At 45.2% G+C, this 15,268-nt stretch overlaps 1 protein-coding gene across 8 annotated transcripts in view; it reads left to right on the forward strand.

The window, feature by feature from the left end:
• The window catches only part of PNPLA7 (patatin like domain 7, lysophospholipase), a 100,635-nt gene that overhangs the window by 53,486 nt on the left and 31,881 nt on the right, over window positions 1-15,268 (forward strand). For all 8 annotated transcript variants that reach the window (XM_083485507.1, XM_083485508.1, XM_083485503.1 and 5 more), the window contains 3 exons: window positions 2,069-2,237; window positions 5,242-5,424; window positions 13,424-13,542. In XM_083485507.1, the coding sequence (XP_083341633.1) occupies window positions 2,069-2,237; window positions 5,242-5,424; window positions 13,424-13,542 (471 nt within the window). The remainder of the gene's footprint in view (window positions 1-2,068; window positions 2,238-5,241; window positions 5,425-13,423; window positions 13,543-15,268) is intronic.

Below are 15,268 nucleotides of genomic sequence, written 5' to 3' on the forward strand. Positions count from 1 at the left end.
CCTTTTCTGAAAAGTTGTCATGAAATGTCTGATTAATGGCTGGCGTCTGCACATCCTGTGTCTATTGACACAAAGTTCCTGGGTGGAATCGAAAGAAGGCAAAACCCACACAAATAGGAAGTGAGCAGGGGAAACCCTCTGCTGAAGGGGATGGGTTGTGCTAAGGTAGGAGATTTGTATCCTGAGGTTTAGAAGGTGAATAGCATTTGGTCATATAGAGTGTAGGAAGGAAGCTTTCTGATAAAGCCAAATTACACTGCTAGTCCTATTCAGAGCAGACTCATTGAAATCAGTGGACATGACTTACTTTGGCTCATTCCCTTAAGTAGATCTGCTCTTAAGAGGGCTTAGTTGGGAATGAAGAATACAGTCACTCAGAGAGAGCAGATGTCCAAATGGTACAGTGCAGTGCCGTGCTCATTCTGATGCAGATTTCCCACCACCACCACCATTACCCCTCTCTGTTCTGAAAGAGCTGCTTTTAAGGGGAGAGGTGGCAACTCCCATATCCCAAGGGATACGCTATGAAACAGGGGAACTGCATTGACATTACTGCTCCTCCTGCACAGCCTCCATTTATTTCAGCAGGTATTGTGCGGGAGAAGATACTGATAGAGGTGCCCCCAGGGTGAGACTTTGAGGCAGATGTCCTGGGTCCCTCTCAGCAGAATGGACAAGGGAGGAGGTCAAATGCAGCAGGCTTTATCCCTCACGGGGTGGGGAAAACTAGTGAGCCAAATCTCCAATTCCTCCACCTGCCCATTGACCAGCTCTTGACAGGTGGGCAAGAACATACCCACCCCCCAGTCAGCTACCTAATGGGATAATGCCATCAGGGGACACCTATAAAAGTTCAAAGGGTTCCCTGTAACCATTGATTGACCCTTGCAGCAATCTTCTTTTGAATTTGTGCTTTCAGCACCAATCAGCTGATCAGTGCTTATAGGGAAACCCTTTGAAGTGAGACAGGTGCAGGAAACTGAGCGTGTGTGTGTGCTCCAGGTGCTCAAGGCATGAAGCTGAGGACAGATGAGAACCTGTTGACTTCACGCCCCGCTTGTGGGCTTCCTGGACAGCAATCTAGCAGGCTGCTGCGGGAAGGAGGATGCTGGACCAGATGGACCTTTAGTCCCATTCTTTTGTCCCAGAATCCCAGCATCCTGCCTTTCCCCACCCCTGCTACATGCAAAGAGCCTGCTGGGTCAATTCAAGGACCTGTCCAGCCCAACATCCTATTCCCAAAGTGGTCAACTAGATGCCTGTGGGAAAACCTTATGAGGACTCCCAGGGCCAGGGAGTGGGGCAAGGCCTTCTTTCACCTGCCTTGCCCCACCCTCCAGTCTCTGCTTCTCAATTTGTATTGTATTATTTTATGCGCTGTGGCTAGCTGTTGTTTTATTGATTGTAGTTTAGAAATTATTTATTGTAATTGTTAAGAGTAGATTTCTGTTTCATTTTTATATCCTGATATTTAGTATTATTCTATATTATTCCAATGATTGTTGAATGTTACTTTATTTGATGTAGGTTGCCCATTTTAAAGTTATGTTTTATTATCACATTTTTGTACAGTTGAACCTCCGTTTCGAGATGCACGTGCGGCAAATCCAGAAGTATTTTACTAGGCTTTGCCACACGCGCATGAGCAGAAGTGGTCCTCAGGTTGCGGAAACCCCGGGATCCGACCAGACCTCTGGAATGGATCCCGTCGGCAACCAGAGGTACCACTGTATTGCATTAGATTGTTATAAGGCGTACATTCTTTGTTTCCTCAGCTTGTAAACCGCCTTGGGTATTGTAAGATAGAAAGACGGTATACAAGTTAAAAGTGATGGAGGAGCAGAAGAGCACTCACCCCACCCCCACTGTTTCCAGCAGCCAGTATTCCGAAGCACCACTACCTCTAACTGTGGAGGCAGAGCACAGCCATCCTGGCTAGTAGCCATTGCTCTTCTCCCCTGCTGTCCCCGCAATCATGTGTTCTGACTGATGCTTCAAGACCAAGGCCTTTGGATACAAAGAGACCCCTCATACCAGTCCTTCCTCTTTGTGTCTCTCCCCTCTTCAGCATCCACGAGTACCGCTTGTCCAGTTGGCTAGGCCAGCAGGAGGACATGCACCGCATCGTGCTCTACCAGTCTGACAGCACTCTCACGCCCTGGACTCAGCGTTGCATCCGGCAGGCCGACTGCATATTGATTGTGGGCCTGGGGGAACAGGAGCCAACGGTTGGAGAGGTGAGGCTTTCCCAAACCTCTGTTGTTGTTTAGTCATTTAGTAGTCGTGTCAGACTCTTTGTGACCCCATGGACCAGAGCACGCCAAGCACTTCTGTCCTCCACTGCCTCCCGCAGTTTGGTCAAACTCCTGCTAGTAGCTTTGAGAACGCCATCTAACCATCTCGTCCTCTGTCGTCCCCTTCTCCTTGTGCCCTCCATCTTTCCCAACATCAGGGTCTTTTCCAGGGAGTCTTCTCTTCTCATGAGGTGGCCAAAGTATTGGAGCCTCAGCTTCAGGATCTGTCCTTCCAGTCAGCACTCAGGGCTGATTTCCTGAAGAATGGAGAGGTTTGATCTTCTTGCAGTCCATGGGACTCTCAAGAGTCTACTCCAGCATTATAATTCAAAAGCATCAATTCTTCGGAGATCAGCCTTCTTTATGGTCCAGCTCTCACTTACATACATCACTACTGGGAAAATCATAGCTTTTACTATACGGACCTTTGTTGGCAAGGTGATGTCTCTACTTTTTAAGATGCTGTCTTGGTTTGTCGTTGCTTTTCTCCCAAGAAGCAGGCGTCTTTTGATTTTGTGGCTGCTGTCACCGTCTGCAGTGATCATAGAGCCCAAGAAAGCAAAATCTCTCTCTGCCTCCATTTCTTCCCCTTCTATTTGCCTCTCAAACCTCTACCTTCTACCATGTCATCCCACTTGGCTCAGTATTTTCTACTCTGACTTGCAGCAACTGTCTAGGCTTCAGGCAGAGGCTCTTACCAGCCCTTCCTGGAGATGCCAGGAATTGTACCTGGGACCTCTTCCATGCAAAGCAGATGCAGTACCACTGAGATACTGCCCTTTCTCTAAACATAAAGAAAGATTCTGTTCATCATTATTTTGAATAATAGAGCAGTTTTTGTAACTGCCTTAATATTGAGCCAGACCGTTGATCCTTGGCAGTGACTCACCAAGTTTTCAGACCGTTTGCCCCCAGCCCTAACTGCACATGTCGGAGATTGAGCCCTGGTCTGCCGCAGAACTGTGCTGCGCCCTTACCCAATATGGTATATCTGGAACCTCTAGCCCACCTTGCAAACCACCATTGTATCTTGCAAATCTGTGGATATGCTCTAGTCTGTCTGCAAACTAGCTGCACAACATACTGAAATGTCATCCATCCTGCATTCTATACCACTTAGCAAATGAAATCACGTACAGTATAAAGACGTCTGAGAGGGAGGATTTAAGAGAGCAGCTTTCTGCTTATGGGCTGCTTTCTGTGTCAGCTGCAGCCTGCTTAGCCCCACTATGCAAGCAAGTCAACTTTCTGCCTGCTGGAGCTTATCAATTCTTGTGCTGAGGGTTGGCACTCCTGATTAAACTGCAGGCACTGGATTTACCGAGATGAGATTCAGGCCATGTAAGCTGCTTTTGTGTTGGATTCTGAGGTCTGCTGCTTTTCTCTCTCCTTTCTTCTGTTCTGATTAGGGCAGAGCCTGGCAAAATGCATTCACAAGCCTGTTCTTAGGACTGCACCACTAACACCTTCCTCATAGTGACACCCCTACCCTTTCCAGTGTTGCACGTTGTGACCATCTGAACGCAAGATGCACACTCTTTCTTACGCAAAATGTAGGAAAACAAAATAAAACCCCCACACCAGTCTCAGTCATCCAGCATAGCTACGGTGCTTGGGAAGGATGGTGAAAATGATTGAAATGCCCTGGAGCTTCTTATTTATAGAGACAAGATAATAAATAGGCTGTGAGATAAAGAAGTTATCAACACACAGATATGTTATCTGCTCCCTGGGGTGATTTTCTTGCCTCTCCCTTTCTTATGACTATTATGATTATTGCTTATTATTACAGTTTCTTACTTCCTCTTCACCCTAAGATCCCAGGGCAGGTTACAATTTAAAATACAACATTAATATTAAAACATAATATTGCACAATATTAAACACAGTTTAAAATAACTGAAACTAGGCTAACTAGGGGTCAGCAAACTTTTTCAGCAGGGGGCCGGTCCACTGTCCCTCAGACCTTGTGGGGGGCTGGATTATATTTTGAAGGGGGGGAAATGAACGAATTCCTATGCCCCACAAATAACCCAGAGATGCATTTTAAATAAAAGCACACACTCTTCTCATGTAAAAACACCAGGCAGGCCCCACAAATAACCCAGAGGTGCATTTTAAATAAAAGGACACATTCTACTCATGTAAAAACACACAGATTCCCGGACCGTCCACGGGCTGGATTTAGAAGGCGATTGGGCCGGATCCTGCCCCGGCCTTAGTTTGCCTACCCACGGGCTAGTGGCCCATCTAGTTCAGCATCCTGTTCTTGCAGTTGCTAATCAGATGTCTCTTCTAGGAACAACCCTGTGAGGCAGGTTAGGCAGAGAGTTGATGATTAGCCCAAGATCACCCAGTGAACTTTGTGACAAAGGAGGGATTTAAACCTGAGTCTCCCATGTTCTAGTCCTGACAATATAACCACCACATCACCGAGGTCCATTAATTACATGGGGTCTACTCTGAGAAGAACACAGTTGGATACACACCTATATTTTTATCCTTGCATATTTTTTCCCATTCTTTTGCTGGTCATGGGGAAGTGAGGGAGGGAAGAAACCTTATTCTAGGCACCCCAAATTGTACTCAAACCACCCTTTGGCCCATGAGATTAACCAGTTGCTGCCCATCCATTTTCAAGCACATGCTTTATTCTCTTTTTTTAAAACAGAAACTGGTATTATCTAGAAGCTGATTCTATGGTGGTGCCGAACTCACACCATAGTCACTAGGAGAAATGTACCTTTGCTGTGTAGCAGCACAGCATTTCCGAAGGTCGTGCATAACTAACTATCTCCAGTGTTGCAGGCCAGGGGGCAGGAGCAGGCAACTAAATCAGTGTGCTAGCACATGAAGTGTGTCTGCGAGTGATGTGGGATGATTGCTGCAGGACTGGGCCACTGGCAGCTGTTCTTACTTGGACAATCCTTTTCTATTGTTGTTCTAGCTGGAGCGGATGCTGGAGAACACGGCTGTCCGAGCCCAGAAACAGCTGATCCTACTTCACAGGGAGGATGGCCCCCTTCCCTCCCGGACCGTGGAATGGCTCAACATGCGTAGCTGGTGTTCAGCCCACCTCCATCTTCGCTGCCCCAGACGGGTTTTCTCCCGGCGGAGCCTCCCCAAGCTGGTAGGTAGCTTCATGGGGGGGAAGGGGGAAATCCAGTGCTGGGCCCGGTGGCAGCCTGGGGCTGACTCCGCAAGGCGCAGGTTGCAATCCACCCCAGCGCCTAGCAGAGCAGGGCCTTTGGATGTTGCTGAGGGGCGCAGGGCCTGTTGCCAATGTTGGCTCAGCTCTGCAAGGCATGGGGTGAAATCCACCCCAGCGCCTAGCCAAGCAGGGTCATTTAGTGCTGCTCACTTGCATCTAGTAAATAACTGTCCACTCAGAAGAAAGCCACACTGAGTTCAGTGGCCTTACTCCCAGGTAAGAGTATGTGGGGCTATAGTGTTTTATTTAGGCAGCCAGGGCTCCTCTGGATGACAATATCTTTTTGATCAGATCAATGAGGACCGCTTGCTTTTTAAAATCCTCCCATATATACAGAAATCCTTGTTCACCTTTTGGACTGTATCCGTAGGTTTCCCCCTCTGTATCAAATAACGGGTCAAATAAGTGTTTACTTTTTATAATACATGGAAGATGGATCTCCTTCGGGAGGTTGTGGACTCTCCTTCCTTGGAGGTTTAAAGCAGAGGTCGGATGGCCATCTGTCATGGATGCTTTAGCTGAGTTTCCTATATTGCAGGCGGTTGCACTAGAAAGATGACTCTTGGGGTCCCTCCTAGCTCCATGATTCTATGTTTTTCTTCTTCAACAATATTGCATCATGTTCCTATCATTTTATGTATTGTATTTTGTATAAATTATAAAAATTATAAATGAAACATGTTCTGTTTACAAACAAAACATTTAAATAGCTACCTTTCTACTGGGAGGATGGGAGGGGGATGGGCATAGCCAGGATTTTTGTGGGGGGGGGCAGAACCTCAGATTTGTATTGATTTGTGTTCATTTTTACTTACTTGGGGAGCAGCTGCCCCTTGCCCCCCCCCCGGCTACACCCATGGGGGGAGCCACAGGAAGGAAACAAAGTTGGGAGGGGGCCATGGTTGGAAAAAAGTTGGGAAACACTGCTGTAGAGGAAAGTGAAGGGCAGATGGGACTCATCAACCTGGGAAGATAGCCCATCTAGGAGAAGGAAGACTCTGATCCTAAACCTCCATTGCCTTGTGGGATATCTTCAGGAGAAGACAAGGCTAAGTGGAGACCTTAAAGTGATTGGATGGTGTTTGTACACCTCCTTCCAGCAACTCATGCAGCCAAGCTGGTGCCAAGCACATTGCTCTGCTTTCCTTTTGACTATACAAGCAAGGTCGAGGGGGCATTCTTGTTCGTCTGGGCAGCCCAGGACCTCTCTCTCTACACATTGCCCAGGCTTGTGCTCCAGAGAGGTCACTTCGATGCTGCTAATGTAGCAAAAACAACGCAAGAGGCAGCAGGTGCTGTGATTCTCCAGTAGTTTGGTTTCACCCCCAGGGTGCACACTCCATTGTCTCTCGAGACAGACGGATGCCAACAACAACTGCCTCCACCGGTAGAGGAAGAACATTGCTGTCAAGGCTAGTAGTCATTGTGGCTTGCCCACTGTCTGAGGCAGTACAGTGGTGCCCCGCAAGACGAATGCCTCGCAAGACGGAAAACTCGCTAGACGAAAGAGTTTTCCATTTTGGAGGTGCTTCGCAAAACGAATCTCCTATGGGCTTGCTTCGCAAGACGAAAATGTCTTGCGAGTTCCTGTGGGGTTTTTTTCCTCCCCCCCTTTTTCTAAGCCGCTAAGCCGCTTATCAGCTGATCTGATAAGCCGATAAGCCGATAAAAGCCGCTAATAGCGCTAATCCGCTAATCCGTCAATGGGCTTGCTTCGCAAGACGAAAAAACCGCTAGACGAAGAGAATCACAGAACGGATTCTTTTCGTCTTGCGAGGCACCACTGTATGCCTCTGAATACTAGTTGCTGGAAAGAACAAGCTGAGGGAGTTGTTGTTGCATCCATGTTTCCTGCTTGTGGGTATCCCATTGGGGCATCTGGTTGGCCACTGTGAGAACAGGATGCAAGAAACCATACATAAGGATCAAGCGGGTTTCCTACCTGGCAGACAGATGAGGGACAATGTAAGAAACATAATCAATATTTTGGAATATCTCACTGCCAGAAATGAGAAACAAGCTATGCTAATATTTGTGGATGCAGAAAAGGCCTTTGACAATATATCTTGGGATTTTATGTTAAAATTTTTAGAATATATGGAGGTGGGGAAGGAATTTTTCAATAGAATAAGAGCAATCTATACTGAGCAGAAAGCTAAATTAATTATAAACAATATGATTACGGAGGAAATAGGGATATCTAAAGATACGAGACAGGGGTGTCCACTTTCGCCACTGCTATTCATCATGGTACTGGAGGTCTTTCTAAAATCATTAAGAGAGAATGAGGCAATAAAAGGGGTTGCAGTAGGCCGGAACGAATATAAGGTGAAAGCCTTTGCCGATGATCTGGTCATAACAGTGGAAGTGTGGGGACGAATGAAACTGTTATTCTGTGGAAGGATCTCAACGATAAAGATGTACGTGCTGCCAAAGTTATTATTTTTGTACCAAATGATTCCAATAATCAAGGGGACTGGGGTCTTTAAGGCAAAGAGTGATTTCAAGGTATATCTGGCAGGGTAAGAAGCCAAGAATCCAATTTAAGTTACTAACTGATGCGAAAGAAAGAGGACTTGAAACTGTATTGTGCAGCCTCATGTCTTTGTTGGTTAAAGGAATGGATAAAATTAGAAAATACAGAGTTGTTAGATTTAGAAGGATTTGACAACGGATTTGGATGGCACGCGTCTTTATGGGCTGAAAAGAAGAAAATCCATAAAGGTTTTGAGAACCACATTTTCCGAAGATCGCTAATAGAAATATGGGAGAGGTATAAAAACCTACTTGAAGTAAAAACTCCACACTGGTTGTCTCCTTTAGAGGTTATGAGTGTTAAAAAAATCAATATGAGAAAGAATTGGATTACATATGGAAATTTGATTATTAAAGAAGGGGGGAAATGGAAAATGAAACCTTATGAAAAAGCATGTAGAGTCTGTATATGATTGGTTGCATTATTTCCAAATAAATGACATGTTTAAAAAAGATTTTAAAGAATATGGATATGCAGAGAAAGATTCTAAATTTCAAATAGAAATAATAAATAATGAATATAAAATCCTATCCAAAATGTATAAGATATTGTTGGAATGGCATACAAAGGATGAAGAAGTTAAATCAGTCATGATAAAATGGGCCAGAGATATTGGTCATAATATACAATTTAATGACTGGATAAAACTATGGAATGAAAGTATTAAATTTACTGCATGTGCTGCATTAAAGGAAAATGTTATGAAAATGATATATAGATGGTATATTACACCAGTAAAACTTGCAAAAATGTACAAAACATGTAAGAGGTGTTGGAAATGTAAAGAAAAAGATGGTACATTTTATCATATGTGGTGGGAATGTAAGAAAGTGAAAAGCTTCTGGGAGTTGATATATAATGAGCTGAAAAAAATGTTGAAATATACATTTGTTAAGAAACCAGAGGCTTTTCTTTTAGGAATTGTCGGTAATGAAATAAATAGAAAGGACCATAAACTTTTCCAATATGCAGTAACAGCGGCAAGAATATTACTGGCCCAGAAATGGAAACAAGAACAAATACCAACGTTGGAGGAGTGGAGAATGAAGCTGATGGACCATGCAGAGCTTGATAAACTGACTGGGAAGATCAGATATCTATGAGATCAAAAGTTCATCGAGGACTGGGGAAAATTAGTTGAATACTGGGAATGTATAAGTGATAATGGAATAACGCTAGTGGCATTTAGAGAAGCTCTGTAACAGTATAAGAAATATTGTAAAAAGGCAAAATAGAAGTGGGGGGTAGGTATAAAGGCAATAGCAAAATTTGGAAATGCGTAATTAAAGAAGTTAGAATTTGGATGAATGGCAGAGAAGCCGAAGGAAGTCAAAAATGGAAAATTTAATAGAAATTGTAATGTGGTATGAATGTATGGAAAATTAATAAAATATAAATTATATATATATATAAAAGAGAACAGGATGCTGAACTAGATGGGCCATCTTTGGCCTGATCCATCAGCTACTACTTAAGGTGGGCATCATAAGTGCAGAAGAAGCTGCCTTGTAACAGAGCAGACCATCTTCACTTTGGCCAGTATTGCCTGCTCTGACTGAGTGCTCTTCAGGGTCTTAATAAGGTAAAAGCTCTTTCCTCTTCTTTTTGCTGGAGAAGGGAGGGACTGAATCTGGGACCTTCTGTGAGGGGTGTGTGTGTTTTCTTCACTATCCCTTCCTTCCACACCCACCCTAGGGTGGCCTTCTGTCATGTCAGGCAATTGCACAGTGTGAGACGATCAGACCAAGCCTTGCACTCCCCCCACCCCGCTTCCTCCTGGCATCCTTGATGAGCTGTTTTATTTCCTGCTTAATTACTCAGAAGCAATTGACCCTCTTTTCCTGAATAACGTATGGTCCCCTTTGTATGCTTGTTAGCTGGCCTGATTATAGCAGCCATCAAGTGTGTGTGTGCGCGCGTGCGTGCGTGCGTGCGTGCGTGCATGCATGTGGGCCACTTATAAACGCCATCTCCAACTCCTTGAAAGATTCCATTAATGGTATCTCTGAAAAATTTTACATATCACTTGCCAGTGTACTGGAAGAAGCAAAGATCACCAGTGTCGAAGCAATGATTCTTCAACATCAACTTTGTTATGTTGTTCGGATGCCTGATTATAGTCTTCCAAAGCAACTTCTCTATTCCAAACTTGAAAATGGAAAGTAAAATGCTGGTGATAAACAAGAGAGATTTAAAGATTCTCTCAAGGCAAATCTAAAAAAAAAGTTGTATAAACACAGACAACAGAGAAGCACTAGCCTGCGAGTGCTCCAATCGGAGAACGGCCTTTACCAAAGGTGTCATGGTCTTTGAAGATGCTCGAACTCAGGACCAAAGGGAGAAATGTGCTAAGAGGAAGGCACATTTGGCAAACCCTCACTATGATCAGCTGCTGCCTGGAAACCTATGTCCCCACTGTGGAAGGAAGTGTGGATCCAGAATTGGCCTCCACAGTCACTTACTGTTAAGACCATGTTCTTGGTCTTACTCGGCTACGAGTGATTGCCAAAGAAGAAGTGTAGGGATCAGTCTTCATGGCAAAAAATGTTGACAGTGTTATGTTCCTATGCTGTGTGTTGAGTTTAAAACCAATAAAGAAATTGCAAAATATCGGATTACTATGCAATATTTGTTCAGAGTAGATCCACTGAAATGAATTGATCCAAGATAGCCATGCCTATTAATTTCAGTGGCTCTGCTGTTTAGGATGATCACTAGGTCCAAACCCATGCTTTCAAGCTGATGTAGGTTCTGTCCTTTATTAACAGGTGCAAAGAGAGCACTGAGAAGAACACAGAGAAATGATATATGATGTGCTTAGCATGGATTTTATATGACAGATGTTAGTGATTAGGGTTATATATCCAGTGTAAGAGAATGGCAAATAGGCCAGGTGAAAAGTGCTGAATCTGCCAAGTTTAACAAGCTATATTCGCATTCAATAAAGGAGTACAGTAATTCATTTTCAGTAAATCAGCATTATTGTACTGCTTATTTGGACAATATTACTCATGTAACTGAAAAGTGTATGTACATTGTGTATGTGTGTGCCATAGACCCTGAGTGTGTGGAAGAGGGCAGGGGTTGCCCATCAGGCAAGGGCAGGACAGAAAAGAGCAGTGGCCAGTGGATGACTCTGGGAAGGATCTAGTAGGTTCGGAAGGTCTCTCCCCAGGCTGGGATAGCCCAAGAAAGAGGATCCTAGGTAAGGTCTTAGTATGTGGGGGGAATTTCCCTTGCTTCATCCCATCTCTCCACCAGTCCTCTACAGTGTGAGGCATGGGCTTCATCTCTGGAGTTGCCAGAGGCTGGTTTGGGCTCATCGTCTTTGTCTGTTGCCCCACCAGCTCTACCTCTGGAGTTAGCAGAAACCATGTCTAGTCCCACCCTTCATGTGTGTTCATGCGTTTTACTCTTCCTGTCCCATCCAGCTCTGAGGAGGCAGTAATGCCTCCCCTCTGTCACCCAGGTCATGGGACTGCCAACACAGGCATGGAACGGATGGGTCTGGTTCCTTCTTCTTGGAAAAGTGCTAGGCTGCTTGCTCAGTCTAAGACTCAGAACCGCTGGCTCCGCTAAGTTGTGCCCCTCCCCTTTCCCTCATAACAGGGTTTCAGGGAGCATGCCATTGTTTGATCAAAGTCTTTCCTTGTGCCTTTGAACAGCGTTTCACCCATGTATCGCACCAGCCTGAGCATTAAGCATTTGAGTAGAAACCACACTCTGAGTTCAAGTTCTTCATTGGGGTTAAGCCAGGACAGTCCATGTGTGGTATTGTCACTGCTGGATTTGGAGACAGAGGAAGGAGAGATTGAAAGCTTAGGAATGATGCAAGACAAGGGGCACAGCAGCAAAGACTGAGCTGTGAAGCATAGGTGCAAAATCTCATTTTGGCTGTAAGCCCAGTAGATACATTAGTTGAACCGCTCAATACATTTTTGGGATATGTCACTAATAACACCAGCCTGCATCACAGTAGCTGTTGCAAAGATGACTTGCAGCGACATACATGGAACACTGTATGCTGTCAATAAACGGGAATGACCATCGCTGAGTGTTGGAGCAAATGCTTTGCGTGCCAGAGGTTCCAGGTTCAACCCCCAGCGTCTGCAGGTGGGATCATGGAAAGAACCCCCTGGGTGAGACCCTGGGCAGCTGCCAGTCAATGTAGAAAATACTGGGCTAGATGGACCAATGTTCTGACTTGAGATAAGGCAGCTTCTTAGATCCCTATTTAAAACCACCTCTTTACAGTAGTACCTCGGGTTAAGTACTTAATCCGTTCCGGAGGTCTGTACTTAACCTGAAACTGTTCTTAACCTGAAGCACCACTTTAGCTAATGGGGCCTCCTGCTGCTGCCACACCACCGGAGCACGATTTCTGTTCTTATCCTAAAGCAAAGTTCTTAACCTGAAGCACTATTTCTGGGTTAGCGGAGTCTGTAACCTGAAGCGTATGTAACCTGAAGCGTATGTAACCCGAGGTACCACTGTATTCAGAACCATGTGGACTAGAATCTTACTTTATCTTTAGGCTGGGACCACAGCTAAGTGCTTTGCATGGCAGAGTCTCAGGTTCAGTTGTCAGTGCTATCGCCCAGTTAGGTTGAGAAAGGTCCTCCCTTCCCCTGTGGTTTGTGTGTGACTGGCAGTGGCTCTCCAATTCTGGCCTAGAGGGATCCAGGGATCCATTCTGACTAAGGCTGGAATGTTCAAATGCAGTTGTGTAATGATGATGCGGGGGGGGGGGACTGGTCTCACAGCTGGTTTCCCTGGGGTGGGTTCATGTTAAAACTGGTATTGTGAATGATTCAGCAAACATTTCGATTGCAGCCCAAATTAACAGAAAACGACACACTTTGTGGTGTGTGTTTAAGTAGTTGGACAGCTCATTGCTTAGGCTGGCATAGAATTGTATAAGGTGGTGTCAGAGGCCCAAAAAAGCACCATACATTGGTGCCACTTTAAATACTGTGGTGCCACTTTAAATAATCATGGCTTCCCCCAATGAATCCTGGGAACTGTAGTTTGCAAAGGGTGCTGAGACTTGGTAGGAGAGCCCCTATCCCCCTCACAGAGCTACAATTCCCAGGGTCCCCTGGGAAGAGGGATTGATTGTTAAATTACTCTGGGAATTGTGACTTAACACTGAATACAACTCCATGTATTTGGGGGTTCGTTTTTCTTTCTTTTGACGTAAATTGATTATATCAGTTAGTTGTGGGTTTATTTTTTTAAGACAACAGTACATTGCAACCTGAGATTTTCTTTCTGAAACAGTGGGGAGCTATCCTCTCCCTTTCCTCAAATATACACAAAGTTCCCTCTTCCGTATGCTTGATCTGAGATGGCCTTGACCACCTCTCTCTTTCTCACCTTCAGAAAGAACTGTACGAGAGGGTGTTTCAGAAGCTTCCGGACAGACATTCAGACTTCTCCCGGCTGGCCCGTGTCCTGACAGGGAATGCGGTCGCTTTAGTGCTTGGAGGAGGCGGAGCTCGGTAAGACTGGCCAAAGCAGTTTGAGATCCTTCTGGGGCTGGGCTACTGGGAGGCTGCCAGATCCATTGGGCCATTTTGCTTAGTGGAGGGTGCCTCTCTGGGCCCTCCAGATAACTCACTGACTGCAGCAACTGGCGGGATTTTGTGTGCCCCCCCCCCCGGTTTGGTTCCACCTTTATAACTACCAGATATCCTGGCTCGAATTTATTGACTTAATTCATACATTTTAATTTAATTTACTATTTACAAACAATTCTTCCATAGAAAACATAACAAGGCAGCGTACATTCCAGGGGGTTGGACTAGATAGCTATTGAGGGTCCTTTCAACTCTACAATTCTATGATTCTACAACATTGAATACACAGTGCTGCAATAATAAAGCCTGTAAAAGCATCACTATCATATCATTAAAGCTTGTCAATTTTAAAAAAAGGGAACATTCCCAAGGTCTGTTGGAACAGTACAGTTCTTTAAAAGACGTTGAATGGAAAGCAGAGGTGTCTTCCACCATACTTCTTAGGGCAATGAGTTCTGCAGTGCAGAGCCTGCCACACTGAAGACTCTATCCCTGGGAACCACAAAAAGTACCCATCAGAAGTTCTCTGTGACTGAGGTGCCGAATAAGGAATCAGATAGCCCTTTAAAGTGCCTTGGGGCCAGGTTTTTCAGGCCAGTGTGGTGTTGTGGTTAGTCTGTGGACTAGGGCTTGGAAGACCAGGGTTCAAATTGCCACTCAGCCATGAAACTCACTGGGTAACATCGGGTCAGTCACAGTCTCTCAGCCTAAGCTACCTCACAAGCTGCTTGTGAGGATAAAATAAGGAGGAAGGGAACCATGTCTGCCACCATGAGCTCCTTGGAGGAAAAGCTGGGATATCAGTGTTACAATTAAATAAAATAGCCCTTTGAAGATTAACACTTCAACCTTGAACCTAGCAGATCCCTCCCAACACATCTTTATGACAGCTGATCCTAAACAGTGCCTCTGTGTGCAAGCGGAGAGTTCTGTACTGGTGTGCAGGTTATTTTTGGAGAAGTCTCTTCTGGCATTGAGACATGCAAGGGCAATTCTGGGCTCCTGCGACTCCAGGAACTCCATGCCTTCCTTTTGTTCTCTGCACACCCCATTCGCCTCCCCATGTCTTTCATCAACTATGCCGTGTGCAGAGGTGATGTTTGCCCCTGTTATATCCTTGGTGGACCATTCAGGATCATTTAGGGCTGCTGGCTCTGGGTTGTAAATGTCATTCCCTTTTGTCCTTGGGGGAGGAGGTTGCGGCACTTGCAGAAGTGGTGTGGGGGGTGTTTGCTGATGCATCCCGCCTTAAATTGAAATGAACCTTGGAATTTTCTTGTCTCCTCTCCTTTCATATGGGTAATTAGTCCCCTGACACTTAGCTGCAAGTCCCTCACTGATTGTTCCAGGGTTTGGGAGAAATGCCATAAGTAAAAAATCGCCCACACATTTGTTCCAGCCCAGATGTGTATTTATACCTCCCCTCCTTTTGTTAAATGTTCTAAATATCCCACTTTTCCTTCCCTTCTGGCTTCAAGCTGATGGGAGCGGGAGAGGGAGACAGCGTTTGTAGCTTTGTGTAATTAGGGGTGAGGGTGGCCCTGAAATCAACCCAGGAGAACATCAGAATCTCAAAAAGACCTGGAAGGCCTTCTCATATCTTGTTGACCATATTTCCTAGCACTCTCCACAAACTGTTTTAAGTCTC

Source organism: Podarcis liolepis (assembly GCF_965112155.1).
Source record: "Podarcis liolepis genome assembly, chromosome: Z".
Lineage (NCBI taxonomy): Eukaryota > Metazoa > Chordata > Lepidosauria > Squamata > Lacertidae > Podarcis > Podarcis liolepis.